Here is a 22,059-nt window from a genome sequence, read left to right as displayed (position 1 = left end):
AATTATATTAGCAGGAACCTGGAGGGCACACATGGAAACGGATTCTAAGTACATTGGCCAGCAAGAATGAATGTAAGATTGGATCAGGCCAACAGGGGTACTTCACCTATACCTCAGAATATGATACATTAAGCACCTGGGAATGGTTAACAGAAGCCTTGACTCATTGCAGGCCAACAGCTAATGAGACAGCTATGCTAGACTCCCCTTGCAGATTCTAGAGGGAGGATAAATGGGAATGCAGAGAGGACCCAAGGTGGTGGACCCTGCTCAGCCACCTCCTGAAAATCTCCAGGAGGGCCAAGAAGTCTTTTTCTTCCCTAAGGCTAAATGTATTTGCAAGGGGGAATACAAACTGGAAGTAGCAAGCACCCTTGATGCCTTAATAGATACATGATTATCAGAGGTGAGAGAGAAAAATCCTGCAAGAGTTCACATGCCTACTACATCAGTGCAGTTTCAAATGGAAAAGAAGAGTTGTATCCAGAACTGCCCACTACAGAGAAACAGACACACACTTGGTGGATCCCTCTGGATTTTGGGGGAAAATATATTTAGGTGGAACTTCTGGTTCTGCCAAGATGGGGTAGGCCCCATTCTTCCCAGGTCTTCCCCCCTCCACCTGAAACACTCTGGACAAAATACAACAAATAAGCACAGGCAAGCTCTGAAAGGGAGAACCAAGGCAGACAGCCTAGGGACAGTGGGACTTGAGGAACAACACAGTGCTGGCACGTTCCCTGGGTACCTTATTGCCCTCTATATCTTAAATAGGATGCTGTAGAAGCCTCCAATCCAGAATCAGTAATAGGCACAGATGCAATTGGCTCCAAGTAAAGCCCATGCCCCCAAGCCAAAGGCCAGAGACAGGAAAATCTACAGAGACATAAAGTAGATAAGCCTAGGGCTAGGTATGATGGGGACAGAGGGACAGGGGCAAGAGCTAAATGTTCAGGGTTTCCGTATGGGTGAGAAAATGTTCTGAAATGGATTAGGGTGAGGGTTGCGCATATCGCTGAATGTACTAAGAAACACTGAGTTGTATACTTTAAATGGGTGAAATTGTATGATACGTGAATTATCTCAATAAAGCTGTTAAGAAATAAGAGAGATGAAAGGAGAAATAGATAAATCCAAAAATAGAATTGGGGACTTCAATACCTTACTCTCAGCAACTGATATACTAGATAGAAAATTAGTATAAGTATAGAAAAACTGAATAACACAATAAATTAAAAATCGGACATATAGAGAACACTATCCAACAGCAGCAGAATCTACGTTGTTTTTTTTCAAATGCCCATGGACCATATACCAAGTCACAGCTGAGATTTGCCCAACTGGACAGAGCTGCTAGAGCCATAAACTGGTAGGAACACTTAAATGAGAATGTTTACAAAATCTGGGCATAAAACCACACCTTAAAAAATTTAAAAGATATCAGACAAATTATGTTCTCAAACTACAATGGAATTAAACTAGAAATCAATAAAAGATAGCTGGAAAATTCCTCAATATTTCGAAATTAAACAACTTAATTCTAAATATCTAGGTGAAAGAAGAAATCTGAAGAGAAATAAAACAAATTTTTGGCAGTTCCAAGATGGCCGAATAGGAACAGCTCCAGTCTACAGCTCCCAGCCTGAGAGATGCAGAAGATGGGTGATTTCTGCATTTCCAACTGAGCAAACGGCACACCAGAAGATTATATCCCGCGCCTGGCTGGGAGGGTCCCACGCCCACGGAGCCTCGCTCATTGCTAGCACAGCAGTCTGAGATCCATCTGCAAGGTGGCAGTGAGGCTGGGGGAGGGGCGCCCACCATTGCTGAGGCTTGAGTAGGTAAACGAAGCAGCCAGGAAGCTTGAACTGGGTGGAGCCCACTGCAGCTCAAGGAGGCCTGCCTGCCTCTGTAGACTCCACCTCTCGGGGCAGGGCATAGCCAAACAAAAGGCAGCAGAAACCTCTGCAGACTTAAATGTCCCTGTCTGACAGCTTTGAAGTGAGTAGTGGTTCTCTCAGCACAGAGTTTGAGATCTGAGAACGGACAGACTGCCCCCTCAAGTGGGTCCCTGACCCCTGAGTAGCCTAACTGGGAGGCACCCTCCAGTAGGGGCAGACTGACACCTCACACAGCCGGGTGCCCCTGTGAGATGAAGCTTCCAGAGGAACAATCAGGCAGCAACATTTGCTGTTCAGCAATATTCGCTGTTCTGCAGCCTCTGCTGCTGATACCCAGGCAAACAGGGTCTGCAGTGGACCTCCAGCAAACTCCAACAGACCGGCAGCTAAGGGTCCTGACTGTTAGAAGAAAACTAACAAACAGAAAGGACATCCACACCAAAACCCCATCTGTAAGTCACCATCATCAAAGACCAAAGGTAGATAAAACCACAAAGATGGGGAAAAAACAGAGCAGAAAAGCTGAAAACTCTAAAAATCAGAGCGCCTCTCCCCCTCCAAAGGAACACAGCTCCTCGCCAGCAATGGAACAAAGCTGGATGGAGAATGACTTTGACGAGTTGAGAGAAGAAGGCTTCAGAAGATCAAACTTCTCCAAGCTAAAGGAGGAAGTTCGAACCCATCGCAAAGAAGCTAAAAACCTTGAAAAAAGATTAGACGAATGGCTAACTAGAATAACCAATATAGAGAAGTCCTTAAATGACCTGATGGAGCTGAAAAACATGGCACGAGAACTATGTGACGAATGCACAAGCTTCAGTAGCCGATTTGATCAACTGGAAGAAAGGGTATCAGTGATTGAAGATCAAATGAATGAAATGAAGTGAGAAGAGAAGTTAAGAGAAAAAAGAGTAAAAAGAAACGAACAAAGCTTCCAAGAAATATGGGACTATGTGAAAAGACCAAATCTACGTCTGACTGGTGTACCTGAAAGTGATGGGGAGAATGGAACCAAGTTGAAAAACACTCTGCAGGATATCATCCAGGAGAAATTCCCCAACCTAGCAAGGCAGGCCAACATTCAAATTCAGGAAATACAGAGAATGCCACAAAGATACTCCTCGAGAAGAGCAACTCCAAGATACATAATTGTCAGATTCACCAAAGTTGAAATGAAGGGAAAAATGTTAAGGGCAGCCAGACAGAAAGGTCGGGTTACCCACAAAGGAAAGCCCATCAGACGAACAGCGGATCTCTCAGCAGAAACTCTACAAGCCAGAAGAGAGTGGGGACCAACATTCTTAAAGAAAAGAATTTTCAACCCAGAATTTCATATCCAGCCAAATTAAGCCTCATAAGTGAAGGAGAAATAAAATCCTTTACAGACAAGCAAATGCTGAGAGATTTTGTCACCACCAGGCCTGCCCTACAAGAGCTCCTGAAGGAAGCACTAAACATGGAGAGGAACAACTGGTAGCAGCCACGGCAAAAACATGGCAAATTGTAAAGACCATAAATGCTAGGAAGAAACTGCATCAACTAACGAGCAAAATAACCAGTTAACATCATAATGACAGGATCAAATTCACACATAACAATATTAACCTTAAATGTAAATGGGCTAAATGCTCCAATTAAAAGACAGACTGGCAAACTGGATAAAGAGTCAAGACCTATCAGTGTGCGTTATTCAGGAGACCCATCTCATGTGCAGAGACACACATAGGCTCAAAATAAAGGGATGGAGGAAGATCTACCAAGCAAATGGAAAAAAAAAAAAGGCAGGGGTTGCAATCCTAGTCTCTGACAAAACAGACTTTAAACCAACAAAGATCAAAAGAGACAAAGAAGGCCATTACATAATGGTAAAGGGATCAATTCAACAAGAAGAGCTAACTATCCTAAATATATATGCACCCAATACAGGAGCACCCAGATTCATAAAGCAAGTACTTAGAGACCTAGAAAGAGTCTTAGACTCCCACACAATAATAATGGGAGACTTTAACACCCCACTGTCAACATTAGACAGATCAACAAGACAGAAAGTTAACAAGGATATCCAGGAATTGAACTCAGCTCTGCACCAAGTGGATCTAATAGACATCTACAGAACTCTCCACCCCAAATCAACTATACATTCTTCTCAGCACCACATCACACTAATTCAAAAATTGACAACATAGTTGGAAGTAAAGCATTCCTCAGCAAATGTAAAAGAACAGAAATTACAACGAACTGTTTCTCAGACCACAGTGCAATCAAACTAGAACTTAGGATTAAGAAACTCACTCAAAACTCCTCAACTACATGGAAACTGAACAACCTGCTCCTGAATGACTACTGGGTACATAACGAAATGAAGGCAGAAATAAAGATGTTGTTTGAAACCAATGGGAGCAAAGACACAACATACCAGAATCTCTGGGACACATTTAAAGCAGTGTGTAGAGGGAAATTTATAGCACTAAATGCCCACAAGAGAAAACAGGAAAGATCTAAAATTGACACCCTAACATCACAATTAAAAGAATTAGAGAAGCAAGAGCAAACACATTCAAAAGCTAGCAGAAGGCAAGAAATAACTAAGATCAGAGCAGAACTGAAGGAGATAGAGACAGAAAAAACCCTTCAAAAAATCAATCAATCCAGGAGCTGGTTTTTTTGAAAAGATCAACAAAATTGATAGACTGCTAGCAAGACTAATAAAGAAGAAAAGGGAGAAGAATCAAATAGACGCAGTAAAAAATGATAAAGGGGATATCACCAGCGATCCCACAGAAATACAAACTACCATCAGAGAATACTATAATTAACACCTCTACGCAAATAAACTAGAAAATCTAGAAGAAATGGATAAATTCCTGGACACATACACCCTCCCAAGACTAAACCAGGAAGAAGTTGAATCCCAGAGTACACCAATAACAGGCTCTGAAATTGAGGCAATAATTAATAGCCTACCAACCAAAAAAAGTCCAGGACCAGACGGATTCACAGCTGAATTCTACCAGAGGTACAAGGAGGAGCTAGTACCATTCGTTCTGAAACTATTCCAATCAATAGAAAAAGGGAATCCTCCCTAATTCATTTTATGAGGCCAGCATCATCCTGATACCAAAGCCTGGCGAGACACAACAAAAAAAGAGAATTTTAGACCAATATCCCTGAAGAACATTGAGGCAAAAATTCTCAATAAAATACTGGCAAACGGAATCCAGCAGCACATCAAGAAGTTTATCTACCATGATCAAGTGGGCTTCATCCCTGGGATGCAAAGCTGGTTCAACATATGCAAATCAATAAATGTAATCCATCATATAAACAGAACCAAAGACAAAAATCACATGATTATCTCAATAGACGGAGAAAAGGCCTTCAACAAAATTCAACAGCCCTTCATGCTAAAAACTCTCAATAAATTAGGTATTGATGGGATGTATCTCAAAATAATAAGAGCTATTTATGACAAACCCACAGCCAATATCATACTGAATGGGCAAAAACTGGAAGCATTCCCTTTGAAAACTGGCACAAGACAGGGATGCCCTCTCTCACCACTCCTATTCAACACAGTGTTGGAAGTTCTGGCCAGGGCAATCAGGCAGGAGAAAGAAATAAAGGGTATTGAATTAGGAAAAGAGGAAGTCAAATTGTCCCTGTTTGCAGATGACATGATTATATATTTAGAAAACCCCATCGTCTCAGCCCAAAATCTCCTTAAGCTGATAAGCAACTTCAGCAAAGTCTCAGGATACAAAATCAATGTGCAAAAATCACAAGCATTCTTATACACCAATAGCAGACAGAGAGCCAAATCATGAGTGAACTCCCATTCACAATTGCTTCAAAGAGAATCAAATACCTAGGAATCCAACTTACAAGGGATGTGAAGGACCTCTTCAAGGAGAACTACAAACCACTGCTCAACGAAATAAAAGAGGACACAAACAAATGGAAGAACATTCCATGCTCATGGATAGGAAGAATCAATATCGTGAAAATGGCCATACTGCCCAAGGTAATTTATAGATTCAATGCCATCCCCATCAAGCTACCAATGACTTTCTTCACAGAATTGGAAAAAAACTACTTTAAAGTTCATATGGAACCAAAAAAGGGCCTGCATTGCCAAGACAATCCTAAGCCAAAAGAACAAAGCTGGAGGCATCATGCTACCTGACTTCAAACTATAATACAAGGATATAGCAACCAAAACAGCAAGGTACTGGTACCAAAACAGAGCTATAGACCAATGGAACAGAACAGAGCCCTCAGAAATAATACCACACATCTACAACCATCTGATCTTTGACAAACCTGACAAAAACAAGAAATGGGGAAAGGATTCCCTATTTAATAAATGGTGCTGGGAAAACTGGCTAGCCATATGTAGAAAGCTGAAACTGGATCCCTTCCTTACACCTTATACAAAAATTAATTCAAGATGGATTAAAGACTTAAACATTAGACCTAAAACCATAAAAACCCTAGAAGAAAACCTAGGCAATACCATTCAGGACATAGGCATGGGCAAGGACTTCATGGCTAAAACACCAAAAGCAATGGCAACAAAAGCCAAAATTGACAAATGGGATCTATTTGAACCAAAGAGCTTCTGCACAGCAAAAGAAACTACCATCAGAGTGAACAGGCAACCTATAGAATGGGAGAAAATTTTTGCAATCTACTCATCTGGCAAAGGGCTAATATCCAGAATCTACAAAGAACTCAAACAAATTTACAAGGAAAAAACAGCCCCATCAAAAAGTGGGCAAAGGACATGAACAGACACTTCTCAAAAGAAGACATTTATGCAGCCAAAAAACACATGAAAAAATGCTCATTATCACTGGCCATCAGAGAAATGCAAGTCACAACCACAATAAGATACCATCTCACACCAGTTAGAATAGCGATCATTAAAAAGTCAGGAAACAACAGGTGCTGGAGAGGATGTGGAGAAATAGGAATACTTTTTACACTGCTGGTGGGACTGTAAACTAGTTCAACCATTGTGGAAGTCAGTGTGGCAATTCCTCAAGGATCTAGAACTAGAAATACCATTTGACCCAGCCATCCCATTACTGGGTATATACCCAAAGGATTATAAATCAAGCTGGTATAAAGACAAATGCACACGTATGTTTATTGCGGCACTATTCACAATAGCAAAGACTTGGAACCAACCCAAATGTCCATCAATGATAGACTGGATTAAGAAAATGTGGCACATATACACCATGGAATACTCTGCAGCCATAAAAAAGGATAAGTTCATGTCCTTTGTAGGGCCATGGATGAAGCTGGAAACCATCATTCTCAGCAAATTATCACAAGGACAGAAAACCAAACACCACATGTCCTCACTCATAGGTGGGAATTGAACAATGAGAACACATGGACACAGGACGGGGAACATCACACACTAGGGCCTGTTGTGGGGTGGGGGGAGGGGGGAGGGATAGCATTAGGAGTACATTAGGTATATACCTAATGTAAATAATGAGTTAATGAGTGCAGCACACCAACATGGCACATGTATACATATGTAACAAACCTGCACATTGTGCACATGTACCCTAGAACTTACAGTATAAAAATTTTTTTTTCAACTAAATGAAAATAAAATACTAGTCATCAAAAAGTAATAGGATGCAGCCAAAGCAGTACTTAAAGGAAAACTTACAGTACTAAACACACATACTAGAAAAGAAAGGTCTAAAATCAATAACTCATATTTCTACCAGGAAACTACAGAATGAAGAACAATTTAAGTTTAAAGCAAGGAAAAATCATAGAGTATGTTCTTTGACTATAATAGAATCAAACTAGAAACCAATAACAAAAAGACAAGAGGAAAATCTTCAAACACATAGAAATTAAACACCACAGTTCTTTGACCCATGGATCAAATGACCACACTTCCATAGGTCAAAAAGGAAATCTCAAAGGAACTTAAAACATACACAAACTGAATGAAGATGAAAATACGATTCAAAAATCAAAGATTTTGGTACACAGCTAGAGACAGTAGTGCTGAGGGAAATTTATAGTACTAAATGCTTACATTACAAAGAAGCCTAGATTATTGATTTGAGACTTTTCCTCTTTTCTAGTGTAAGTACTTAGTGCTATAAATGTCCTCTTTTAGCTTTTAAAAACCTAAAAAAAGGACAAAATAAGCCCAAAGCAAGCAGAAGAATAGTAAATAATAAAGAGGAGAAACCAATGAAATCAATCACTAGGATTATGAGTAACAATAAAACTGATAAATCTTGACCAAGACTGACAAAAAGAGAGAACACACGAATTAATATTAAAAATGAAGCAGGTGATATCACCACAGATCCTACAGCCATTAAAAAGATGTATAGGAATACCAGGGACAACTTTATACTAATAAATCTGACAACTTCAAAGAAACATACCAGTGTCTAGAAAACTACAAACTACCAAAACTCAACTGAGATGAAATAGACAACCTGAATAGTCCTACAACCATTAAATAAATTGAATTTATAATTTAAAAAAGAAAACAAACTTCCCTGCCCACATGGTTTCACTGGAGAATTCTAACAAAGAGTAAAAAAATAAATTTTTGAAAAGTTTTACACAATTTCTTCAGGAAAAAGCAGCAGAAGAGGAACACTTCCTAACTCATTTAATAAGGCCAGTATTATCCTGACTCCAGAACCAGACAAGGATAATACAAAAACAGAAAATTACAGACCAGTATCTTTCATGAACAAAGATTTTAAAATCTTCAACAAAGTATTAACAAATTAAAGAAATGTACAAAAAGAATTACACATCATGATCAAGTGGGAGTTATTCCAGGCGTGTGAGGCTAGTTCAATATTTGATAATCAGTATCACCCACCATATCAACAAGCAAAAGAAAAACCATATGATCATATCAATGGACTCAGAAGCAGCATTTAACAAAATAGAACACTTTTTCTTGATTAAAACTCTCAGCAAACTACATAGAGAGGAAATCTTCCTTAATTTAATAAAGAGAACATACAAAAACCCCTGCTTATCAGTAGGGTTAACACATTATACTTAACAGATTAAAATTATATTATACTTAACACATTATATGTATTATTATAGTTAACACATTATACTTAACAATGAAACGCTGAGTGTTTTCCCTTTAAGATTGGGAACAAGGCAGCTGGGTGCAGTGGCTCATGCCTGTAATCCCAGCATTTTGGGAGGCTGAGGCGAGCAGATCACAAGGTCAGGAGATCGAGATCATCTTGGCTAATACAGTAAAACCCGTCTCTACTAAAAAAAAAAAAAAAAATTTAGCCGGGCGTGGTGGTGGGCGCCTGTAGTCCCAGCTACTTGGGAGACGGAGGCAGGAGAATGGTGTGAACCCAGGAGGCAGAGTGAGCCGAGATCGTGCCACTGCACTCCAGCCTGGGTGACAGAGTGAGACTCCGTCTCAAAAAAAAAAAAAAAAAGATTGGAACAAGGCAAGGATGTCTATTTTCACAACCTTAGTCAGCATAGTACTCAAAGTCCTAACCACTGCTATAAGGCAAGAAAAAGAAATAAAGGCATACAGATTGGAAGGGAAGAAGTAAAACTATTCCTTAGCAGACAGCATGACATGATTTTCTATGCAGAAAATCCCAAGGCATCTACAAAAAATACTCCTAGAACTAATATGCCAGTTCAGCAAGGCTGTAACATATACAGTCAAAATATGACAATCAGTAACATTCCCAGATGCTAACAATGAACACATGGAAATTGAAATTTTAAAACACAGCATCATTTACAAGCACACAAAAAAGTGAAATATTTTGATATAAACTTAGGAAAACATTTAATGATATATATGCTGAAAATTATTTAAGATGCTGATGAAAGAAGTAAAAGACCTAAATAAATGGAGAGGCGCATCATGTTCATGCATTAGAAAACTCAACATAGTATATATGTCAACCGTTTCCAAATTAATCTATAAAGTTAAAGCAATTCTTATGAAAATCTCAACAAGGCTTTTTGGAGACAAAGATAAATTTATTCTAAAAATCAGTGGAAACGTGTAGGGCCTAGAATAGCTAAAACAATCCCGAAAGGGAAAAGCAAAGTGGAAGTATCACTCAACCTGATATTAAGGCCTACCATAATCTAAACTATAGTAATTAAGACAGTTTGCTATTGACTAAGAGATAGACACAGATCAAGTGAATGGAACAGAGAATTATAATACAATTATATTAACAGAGATTTATATAGGCTTCATGACCTTGGGGGTGGGTAAAGATTTCTTAGAACACAAAAAGCATTACTATAAAATTGAAATGGATTAATTTAACTTTATCAAAACAGAAGACTTGTTTTCAAATGACATCTTTAGGAAAGCGAAAAGGCAAGCATCACTTTTGAATTTTTTTTCTTAACTCAGGAAATTCTGTAAATTTTGAGTTATTAGATACTTTTGCATTACCTGTAATTTTAAAAAATTAAAGTTGGTTGGGTAATGGTTAATGGGTACAAAAAGTAATCAGAAAGAATGAATAAGACCTAGTATTTGATAGCACAACAGGGTGACTACAGTCAGTAATTGTGCATTTTAAAGTAACTAAAATTGTATAATTGCATTGTTAGTAATACAAAGAATAAATGCTTGAGGGAATGTGATTTTCATGATGTGATTATTATGCATTGCATGCCTGTATCAAACATCTCAAGTACCCCATAAATATATATATCTACTATGTACTCACAAAAATTAGAAATGAAAAAAATTTTAAAAATAATTTTTTTAAAAAATGAAGTTGGTTAGAACCCTAGTTCCAATAATTTTTATGCTACACCAGGATGTATACATTTGAATAAATCACAATTGAAAAGAACCACAGACATAAAAAGTGCATTTTGGGGGATTCGCTGATGAAACTTAACACAAGGAGCAAAAGATAATTATGTTAAATGCAAATCATTCATACAAGGGATACATTTCATACCACAGCCATTTAGTTTTTAAAAATAAAGCTCCTCATATGGTTTAGCTGCATCCCCACCCAAATATCATCTTGAATTGTAATTCCCATAATCCCCATGTGTCGTGGGAAGGACCCGGTGGGAGGTGATTAAATCATGGGGGGGTGGTTACCCCCATGCTCCTGTTTGCGTGATAGTGAGTGAGTTCTCATGAGATCTGATGGTTTTATAAGGGTCGTTTCCCTCTTTACTCAGCAATTCTCTCTCCTGCTGCCATGTGAAGGACATGTTTGCTTCCCCTCGAGCCATGATTGTTAAGTTTCCTGAGGCCTCCTCAGCCATGTGGAACTGTGAGTCAATTAAACCTCTTTCCTTTATGAATTACCCAGTCTTGGGTATTTCTGCACAGCAGCATAAGAACGGACTAAAACAGCTCCCAAGCAAAAGCATTCAATTCCATGAAGATACAGGATTTACACTCATTAAAGGATAATGTCCTTTGGATCATCATTAACTACTTATGAAGCTCACGGGGGTGGAGTAACCTGGAGGTTTCATATTTGTGCAACAAATAAATCCCAAGGCTGTGTACTTATTTGCTTTTGGGAGACTCATCTAATAACATATTGTATCTGCTTGTTGTATTAATAATCTGAGTTATTACAAGTACACCAACCAATCTGCTGCCTTAAGAATGGATTCGTGTTGGTTAAGTCCTTTAAAATCCAGAACTGTGGCACCAGAGACATCAGAGGTCTGGGGAAACACTTTGAGCTAAGCAATAAGCTCTACAGTTAAGAAAAAGATGCTGATAAATTCTACAAAGAACATCAGACATGACATTTGTTGCTTTAGAATCTCTGAGCATATTTACAGGCAAAGCAGAAGAAAGAGCATTTCAGCTTGGTTTTAAAATACAGAAATACCACTATTCCTTAAAAGAACGAATCACAATGCTGTTGGCACATATTGGAGCCCACAAAAATCATAAGAAATGTGCGATTTTTTCTGCAAATATGTTTCCTGATTAAAAACACAAAGCATATATTTGACTCATAAAGGAAGTCAAGCCAAAAGAAAAAATAGTATTTATAAGACAAAGTTAAAATCCTGAGCTTGTGTACATATTAACTTACTCAAGAATCATCTAATAACATATTGTATCTGCTTGTTGCATTTATGTTAGTAGTGACTGTCTCTCATGGGAAGATTCTGTGTGCAGAAACAGAAACAGAAATGTCAAGCAGACTTCTTTCTTGATGGTGTCGTTGCCCTAGACATTAGGAATGAGATATGTATGAGAAAAGAATTAGGTGGTGGGGTCAAAGCAGAATTTTCAGTACCTACTGCAGAGCACAGCCCATGACAGATGGTCAACAAATAATTTTTGAATGTTATAAGGAGGAATAAACAGCTAAGAACAATTTACTTAAATTTTTGAAGACTATTTCACTTGCGGGAAATTTCATAAGTCACCTTAAGAGGGTGCCAACGAATAGGCTTCTGCCAAAAGGAAAAACAAAATCCCCAAAATGAGTATGCAAATAATGTTGGTGTGACTGATATTACTTGGCTTCAAAGAAGCAATAGCCACAAAAAGCAAGGGTAAGGAAATATGAAACATTTCATAAGTGAGGAAACCAGATAAGAATTATATAAAAGAGCTTATTTTAAAAATAAACTACTACTGAGTGGGAGAAGGGAGTATTAGTTGTTCTGAAAGACAAAAGGAAACTGTAAGACCAAGTCAGTTTTGCAGGCCCTCTAACAAACAGGTCTTTACCTCAAGGCACAACAATCACTCAGACATGTGGCACTCTCATAGAATCACTCCGGCCCAGAAGACCAAGAATTCCTGAAAGAACCAAGCTATGCAAATCTGAGCTTGAAAGTGGCCTGATTGAAGCCCATGGCGCCCTCACCTACCACAGCACCCGGCTGGCAGTAGATGTTCGAAGTGTGTTTGCTAACCAACTGGATAAATTAATAAACAAGAGGATGAGTCTTTTGAGTTACTTTGAAGTAACCTGAAAATTTTTTTTTACAAGAAGCCATTGGCATACTAATGTTTTGTTTTTGTTTTTGTTTTTGAGACAGAGTCTTGCTCTGTCACCCAGCCTGGAGTGCAGTGGCGCGATCTCAGCTCACTGCAACCTCTGCCTCCCAGGTTCAAGCAATTCTGCCTCAGCCTCCCAGTAGCTGGGATTACAGGCACCTGGCATACTAATGTTTTAATAATTAATAATATTTTTAATTTCTAAAGCAATACCAGTTTGTTACAAAAATTTAACATTACTCAAAGGAAACCACTGTTACTTTGGTGTATGAGTCCTTCCCAAGACTTTTTCTATATATATACAATTGTTTCAATATGTGTGTATGTGCATGTATTTACTATATATGTGCACATAGATATACACATATATTCACACCTATAATTGCTTGACAAAGACTGGATCACACTATGCAATCTTTTATGCAACTTGCTTAATAACATTTTTAATTGAACAAAAAAATTTGCCATAACAATCTTTCCTTTTCTTTTTTAATATGTATACAGTTTTAGGCAAAGGGCTTTTTCAATGCCTCTAGAAATAATTTTTTTTCAAATATTGTTTTGTAGATTTGTAAAATTATATCCCAAGTATATAGAGTTGAAAATGAAAGTTCCCCTTCCACCTGACTACCTCATAACTCCACATTCCCCCCTTCCCAAGATACTCATAGTAAAGAGTTGGAGCTCCATCCTTCTGGACTTTTTAGTGCAAACACCCAAACCATACACACACACACACGTGTGCATGTGCGTATATGTACATACATACACATACACATATATTTCGAAAGTATCTTGTTCATAATGTTAGAGAATATTTAATTTTGTATTTATGAGTTTATGAGTTGAAAGTATATTTAAACTCATTATTTACAAGTTTATTTATTTCAAGATTTCTCTATGCTAATATGCTGGTCCACTTAGTAGCTAATTGAACAGCACAGTGGCTAAAACACAGATTTGGAGCCAGACTACTGGGATTCAAATCCCAGCTCTGCTATGACACCTTGGGCCAGTGTGCAATCTTCCTGTACCTGTTTGCCCTGTAAAAGGGATATCACAGGTTGGACCACATGCATATCACTTGTATGATTCAACTTAATGATAGTACCTATCTTACAGTACTAAGAAAAGTAATAAAGCTCAACTTCCAAACTAGATCTCTTTATCCCTAGGACTACTGGTTCTTCCATTGCACACCATGGCTTATTACACAAAAGCAGAGATAACACAGCAATAAAGCCTGAATGCACTCTGTACTACCCGTTATGGCTAAAGCTTAACCCAGCAATATGGGAAGAACCATTGGGTTACCGGCCTACCCACAGTTCCTGTCTCAAAATACCCTGGTGATTAAAGTAAGATCTTTTAGTTAATTTTATGTGCCAACTTGGTTAGGTTATGGAGCCCATTTGTTTGGTCAAATACTAGCCTAGCTGTTGCTGTAAAGGTATTTTTTAAAGATATGATTAATATTTAAATCAGTACACTCTGAGTTGAGCAGATTACCCTCCATAGTGTGAATGGGCCTCATCCAATTAGTTGAAGGCCTTAAGAGCAACAAAGTAGAAGGTATTCTCCCTAAGACTGCAATAAAGAATCCCTGCCTAAGTTTCCAGCCTGGTGCCCCGCAGAATTCAGACTCAACACTGCAACTTCAACTCTTACCTCAACGTCCAGGCTGCCAGTCTGCCCCACAGTTCTGAACTCGCCAGCCTTTGCAATTGTGTGAGCCAATTTCTTAAAATCAGTCATTCTCTCTCTTTCAATGTGAGAAATTTTGCTATCAGGAAGTGGGATGCAGCTGTGACAAATACCTAAAAATGTGGAAGTGGCTTTGACATGGAGTAATGAATAGAGGCTGGAAGAATTTTGAGGTGTGTGATAGAAAAGAGATTATTGGGAGAAATAAAGAAGAATCTAGTGAGGGCTCACAAAAGAAAGGCAGGAGCTATAAAGTTTCTAATGTCTTAGAAAATACATTGTCAGGAACAGAATGTTGCTAGAAATAAAAATGTTAAAGATGCTTCTGGTGAGGTCTCAGACTGCAAATGAGGAATGTATTATTGGAAACTGGAAGAAAGGTGATCCTTGTTATAAAGTAGCAAAGGACTTGAGTGAATTGTGTTCTGTTGGATGGAAAGCAGAATTTGTAAGTGATAACTTGGATATTTGGCTGAGGAGATTTCTAAGCAAAGTGTTGAAGGCACAGCTTGGTTTCTTCTTGCTGCTTATAGATGTGAGTAAAATACAAGAGGAGAGAGATGAATTGAGCACATTATTATTAAGCAAAAGGAACCAGAACTTGAAGATTTGGAAAATTCTCAGCCTATTCATATTGTAAAACATGAAAGAGAACACCAACAGTGTGGCTGGACAATGGTTTGCAAACAGATTAGGTATGTGACTTCTGGATCATCAACTATTTCAGCAAAAATACTGCTAGCTTGTACTGAACAGGACAGAAATGGGATGAGATGAAGAAATGCTGTCAGACTTCTGGGATTTTAGGCAGGATGGCCAAAAGAACTACCTAGATGCAAACATATGTTATACTTACAGAGAAGAAAAAGCTCAAGGGTAGGGCAACCTTCTCAATTCCAGGGGCAGGGCAACCTCTTTGGTTCATCCAGGACTAAGGGGGTGTGATTGCCACCCTACTGGGCCCAGAGAACAGAGTGTGGAGCCAAAGAGGATTATTCTTAAGCCTTAAAATCTAACGGAATTTCACCTTCTAGATTTTAGACTTGAGACCTGTGACCCCTTTTTTTCCTTCTAGCATTCTCACTTGTGGAATAGGAATGTCTATCCTATTCCTGTCCCACCATTACATGCTAGAAGCAGATAAATTGTTATCTGGTTTCATAGGTTCATAGCTGGAGAGTTTTGCCCCAGGATGAATTATGTCCTGACCCATACCTGATTTAGATATTTAAGATGAGATTTTGAACTTAAGGGTTGATGCTGAAATAGATTTAGGACTTTCTGGGCGTGGGATGGGGTGAATTTATTCTGCATGTGAGAACATGAGTTTTGGGGGATGTGGTATTGTGAAATATATATTTAGTCTTAGACCCTGTTTCCTGACATATGGCTCCTAAAACTCTGGAATCTCCTAAGTGATTAGAGTTATCATTCATATGCTAATGAGACAACTGGTGGCTTGGGAATCCCTGGGTAGCTTCAGGATGTGTGCTGGTCACCAGAAAGACCAAGACACAATTAGAGGGTTGGGACTTTTAGCCCCATCCCTGACCTTTGGGGAGGGGAGGGGGGCTGAAAGTTGTGCCAATCACCAATCATCAATGGTTTAATTAATCATGTCTATGTAATGAAGCCTCCATAAAAGCCCAAAGGACTAGGCTTGGAGAGCTCTGGGATAGCTGGAAGATGGCATGCCCAGAGAAGGCATGAAAGTTCCATATTTATTCCCACAAGCCTTGCTTTATACGTCTCTTCTATCTGGCTGTTCACCTGTATCTTTTATAATAAACCAGTAAACTCAAGTGCTATGGTTTGAATGTCCCCTCCAAAGTTTATGTTGACATTTAATTGCCAATATGACAACATTAGAAGGTAAGGCCTTTAAGAGGTGATTAGGTCATGAGAGCTCTGCCCTCATGAGTGCCGTTATCACAGGAGTGGGTTAGTTATCGTGGGAGGGGGTTCCTGATGAAAAGGACAAGTTTGGTCTGATTTTCTTTGTCTCTTGTGCCTGCTACCCTTCTGACATGTTATGATGCAGCAAGATGGCCCTCACCAGACGTGGCCACTCGATCTTGGACTTCCCAGGCTCCAAAAGCATGAGCCAAATAAACCTCTTTTCTTTATAAATTGCCCAATCTCAATTACTCTGTCATAGCAGAATAAAACAGATAAAACAGTTATGTGTTTCCATGAGCTCTGTGAATCACTCTAACAAATTAACTGAACATGAGAAGGAGGTATTGGGAACCCTGATTTTATAGCTGGTTGGTCAGAAGTACAGGTGACAATCTACAACTTGCAACTAGCATCTTAAGTGGAGGCAGTCTTGTGGGACTGAGCCCTTAACCTGTGGGATCTAATGCTATCTCCAGTAAGATAGTGTCTAGAAACTGATGGCCTTACAGGACACCCAGCTAGTGTCTACTGGAGAACTGACTGGTTGCTGGTGGGGAGAACTTCCCACAAATTTTGGTGACAAGAAGTGAAACATTCAGTGTTATATTCAGTATTGAGTGACTATGTAAGAGCAGGAGAAAACATTTTTTTTCTTATCTCAGTGGGGCCAGAACGCAGACTGTTATGGGTTGAATTGTATAGCCCCCAAAATTCCTGTGTTTTAGTCCTAACCTCTAGTACCTCATAATGTGACTATTATGGACTGGACTGTTTCCTTCCTAAATTCGTATGTTGAAGCCCAAACCCCCAATGTGAGGGCATTTGGAGAGGAGGTCTTTGGGAGATAATTGGTTTAAATGAGGTCATGAGGTGGAATCCTCATGATAGGATTTGTGCCCTTATAAAAAGAGACATTCTCTGCCATGTAAGGAGACCATGAGAAGTTGCTTGCCTGCAAGCTAGGAAGAGAGCCCTCACCAGAACGCAACCATGCTGACCCCTTGATTTCAGACTTCTTTCCTCCAGAACTGACCTTAAACTGCTGTTTAAGCCACCCTGTCATTTTGTTATGGCAGCCTGTGCTGACTAATATAGAGACCTTATTTGGGAACAATGTCCTTGCATATATAATAGTTAGGTAAGATGAGGTCATTAGGGTAGGCTCTAATCCAATATGAATGGTGTCCTTATAAAAAGAGAAAACTTGTGCACAGAGACAGACATTCGTAAAGAGAAAATGATGTGAAGAGACGAAGGGAGAAGATGGTCATCTACAAGCCATGGAGGCCTGGAACAGATCCCTCCCTCACAGCCTCCGAAGGAACCAACCCTGCTGACACCTTGATCTTGGACTTCCAGCCTCCAAAACTGCGATACAATAAATTTCTGTTGTTTAAGTCACCCAGTTTGCAGCACTTTGTTGCAGCATCCCTGGCAAACTAACCCAATGCCCCTGAAAAACTCTGGTAGCCTGGTTTCCTACTGGGAAATATGGAACTTGTAAGACCCATACATGCTTGGGAAAAGAGACACGTTATTTTATTAAGAAATAATCTTCTATGTTGAAGTTCTCCATTTTAATAAATGAACAATAAGTTTTGAAAATGAAAATTTGCTATGCCTACAGGATCAAAAGTCATGAATTTACTAGCTATTCTTCTTTGCTATAAATATTTGAAAGTTTGGGTATTTACTGTTTATGCAAAATACCGTCATTTCTTTTTACTTCACTCTGTATTAAATTTAGGTTGAAACTAACACTTCCACTGAATTTGGTATTTTAGAAGAATATTCAATATGTTCCTTTTTGAAATAATGCCAGATGTTCACATTAATTTAGATATTGGCTGATATAATGTATTTTATGACAAGCAATGCAAACAACTGAATATATTAGAAAACTCAGAAAGATCTTTTAGAGTTTATGATATTAAAAATATTTTCAGCAACAAGCTACTGGAGATTCAAGTATTTGGTTTTCAATTACAAAAGGAAGTACTTTTAAGACTATGGTAGAAACTGAAGCCGATGCTTTTAATACAATCTCCATGGCAACATGGGAAGGAGCACAGCCTGGTGGGCTGAATGAAAGCCACAAACTCTCAATTTCAGACCCTACCATTAACTTCCCACAGAAAGCCATGTTTGTATCTTGGCATTTCATCTCTGCTATAAACAGAGGCACTCTGGCTTTATGCAAGAAAAGGACATTGCCTTAGTCCTATGTAGTTGATATACTCATTTTATGAAATTAATAATATTTATGTTCTGAAACAATAGATTAGTCACACTACATTTCTAAGTTGTAGCAGGGAAATTAAACAGTAAATGGAAAATGCAAGTACTGACTAAATTCCCCAAATTTCATATAAAGATAACATAAAAGTGATTTCATTTGAAGGATCTACTTTATTTTCGTAAATGAACTGCCATGATTAAAAAAGTTTAATTTTAAAAACAGGTATTCAGAATTTGATTGGCTACTGAGCATCCTGACCCTATCATTTTGTTTACATTTTCATATTTTCAATAAGGAAATGTCTTCTATAGGAAACTGTATAATAACAATGCATAAGGGTTTGAACTGTAGTTTAATGAATTAGTTAAGATTTTCCTGTGATGATATCTTGCTAATATAAAGATCATTTGCTAAAAACACAGCAAAAATAAGAAATAAAAAGTCTCTAAATGACAAAAATAGATAATAATAGTTAACATTTGCTTTTTATTACTTGCCAGACACCATCCTGGGCTCTTCACAGGGATGATCACATTTAATTCTCACAATGACCCTATTAAATAGATATTATTATTATTATTCCCATTCTATTGATGAAAAGACTAAGCTCAGGGATGGTCAGTAAGTTGCCTGAGGTGGCCTTGTGGAGTTGGAATCAGGGCCTGTGCACTTCACCACTGTAAGATTCTCATAAATGTATCTATTTTATTTGTTAATTTTATTCATGTAGTAATACAGTCAGAACCTAATTCAATTATTTTTATTCTAATTTAAATGCAATTCCACCAAATCTGGTTATCTGATCACCTTAGAAGTAGCAAATTAGAAAGATTTGGAGGAGGGCTCCTGTAAGCAGGAAACATTAAAAATACAGAAGATTGAAATAGGAAGTGAAATATAGCAAAACAGGATTATCCAGAGGAAGAAAAAGATAAACACGGTTTTGGGATGGCGTGAGTAGAGCTATGTAAATGGGAACTACCATTTGTTGAATACCTCTTACATGCCAGGTGTGTGCCTTTCTCATCTGCCAAGCCTCACATGGCCCTGCCACGCAGGCTGTTGTATCCCCATTTTGAGAAGTCCCACAGCCTGCCCACGTTCTCACAACAGAAGGGCCAGACTTGTCGGGTGCAAAGTCCATGCTCTGAACACTGCCCCATATTGCCTATCTTGCATGGATTAAGAAACGAAGGAGGGAAAGAAAATCTTGGAGACGTTTCTATTAACATGATTACAAGCAAAATGCTTTTTGGCATTGAAAGAGGGGTAATGGCTTCAGTTATGTGGAAAATTTACTCATATGAAATACATTTGATGGTGATAAATGAGGTACTATAGTACTTTTTTTTACTTAAAAAATTCAAACTTAGAAAAAGTTTAAATTTAGTTTCCTAAATTTAGGAAGCCCATAAACTAAGGTTGTGCAAGTGGGGAATTTTTCATTTGAGAGCCTATCTTTAACTACTATCCTTTTTTAAAAGTAGAACTATTGGGGTTTTACTTAGTGAACATTCTTAGCAAATTCAAGGCAATGTGCCAAGAAATAAAGAGTGGCATGAGAATGCCATTTGGAAGGGTTAGAAATTCAAAACAGAAATGTGTGTGTGTGCGCATGCACACACACACACAGAGAACTCAATCACACATTTTCAGTTAGCAACACCAACTAAGCAAAAGAGCTGGGCTCATCCCGTTATATAACACATTTTTTTTCTTGCATCCCTTATTGCCTAAAGGCTACTGTGAATAGGGAAATAGCAGGAAAACATTCTCACAAAGAGTGAGGTCCTCTAAATAATATATACAATAAAACTGTCCAGCACATGACCAAAAATTAATAAAGGCAAGTCCAGTTTTCTTGTGATGTTGAAAGTGAGCATCGTTTCATTTAGCTGTTTCTCAGGAAGCATGTTATGCTCCTTTAAAACTGCTGACTTAATGCTTTCATGCACAGCCTCTCCCCTCCCCACCCGCCACCCCTTGCCTGGGTGTAAACCCTGGTGCCCACTTAGGCATGATTACCACTGGTGCAGCCCTGCCATTGGCGTCTCTCTCAAGGGGAAGAGCTTGGGGTAGACGATGGTAAACATAGGCTCACTACACCGATGACAGTGCCCCAGAGGGCAGTGCAGCAGCTCTAGGAGACTTCTGGGTAATGAGATTGGAGACAGAAAGTTCAAATCTGGAACACAAAAGAAAATCATGCACACGAGTAAAAAATCAGACTTCCTTAAACTAGGCTTCTTAAAATATTTGTTACCAAATAAGCTCAGTTACTTAAAAGTACTTCATGTTGAAAATTCTGTTATCTGATTGATACACACTGAATAAAAATCTAACATCATTTGAAAATGAAATTTTTTTTTAACATTTTTGATACTAAAAGAAAACACAAATTCACTCATTTTAAGAGCCAGAAGCTGTCCTGAGGTAGAGGCAAGGAATAAGTGAGATAAAATATTTTTTTAAGAACAAAGATCAAAATAATTCACCCAAAGAGGATTTTGAAACTTTAATAAGAGTCAGAGAATTTTTGGAACTGACGACTAAAACTGACTTTCATTAAGTTCTCCCTAATCTATCAGGCATTTAGTATCAATCCTCCACCAAGGCTAAATCATATTTATTGAAGAGAATGAAAAGGAGGAAATAAAAAAAGAATGAAAAATAATGAAACCAAGCATTTGCTTGTCTTACTCTCATGAGCTGTCATTAATAAACGCAGGGAGCTTCCCTCCCAGCTTAGTCTGAGCTACACAAAACAGACATTTAAAGCAAAACATCCCAGTGGCCCAGGCAATCTTAAAGACACATTTACACTGGGTTTCTACTGATGATGAGCATCCAACAGAAAGAGACATGGTCATGCTGAGGTGAAATCTAAAAATTATCAACTCATCTTTGGGAAGGAGATACAAATCATCTTTTTACCTTTTATATCTGTCCAGACTCATCAATAACACTTAGAAAAATGGAATTTACTGATTGGTGAACAACTATAATTTTCTGTTTAGCTTTTAAAACCAACTTAACTTTGCACTAGGCATTTCTGGAAGGTTAATGTGAGATGTTTTTGTATGGACTCTTTTTTAAATAAAGACGAAACATTTCACAGTTTTAAAAACACCTGAAATGTATTTTTCATATTAATATTGCCTAGTGCTGTCTTAAAGCATTTCAGACATACACCCACAATACCTATCAAATCTGTGCACTGCCAAATCCTTTCCAAATTTTAGCTGGCATGCTGCGACAGTACTGCCAACGGCTCCCAGTACTTCTACCTCCTT

General features: G+C 38.4%; 1 protein-coding gene across 8 annotated transcripts in view; it reads right to left on the bottom strand.

Annotated features, from left to right (window-relative positions):
• LRRC28 (leucine rich repeat containing 28) overlaps positions 1-22,059 on the bottom strand; it is a 136,812-nt gene that overhangs the window by 4,277 nt on the left and 110,476 nt on the right. For all 8 annotated transcript variants that reach the window (XM_034939489.3, XM_003816769.4, XM_003816770.4 and 5 more), the window contains one exon: positions 20,792-20,951. In XM_034939489.3, coding sequence (XP_034795380.1) covers positions 20,792-20,951 — 160 coding nt within the window. The remainder of the gene's footprint in view (positions 1-20,791; positions 20,952-22,059) is intronic.

The sequence above is a fragment of the Pan paniscus genome, chromosome 16 (genome assembly GCF_029289425.2).
Source record: "Pan paniscus chromosome 16, NHGRI_mPanPan1-v2.0_pri, whole genome shotgun sequence".
NCBI classification, from domain to species: Eukaryota; Metazoa; Chordata; class Mammalia; order Primates; family Hominidae; genus Pan; species Pan paniscus.
The sequence above is the reverse complement of the archived record's forward strand: the minus strand, read 5'-3'. Positions and strand labels throughout refer to the sequence as shown.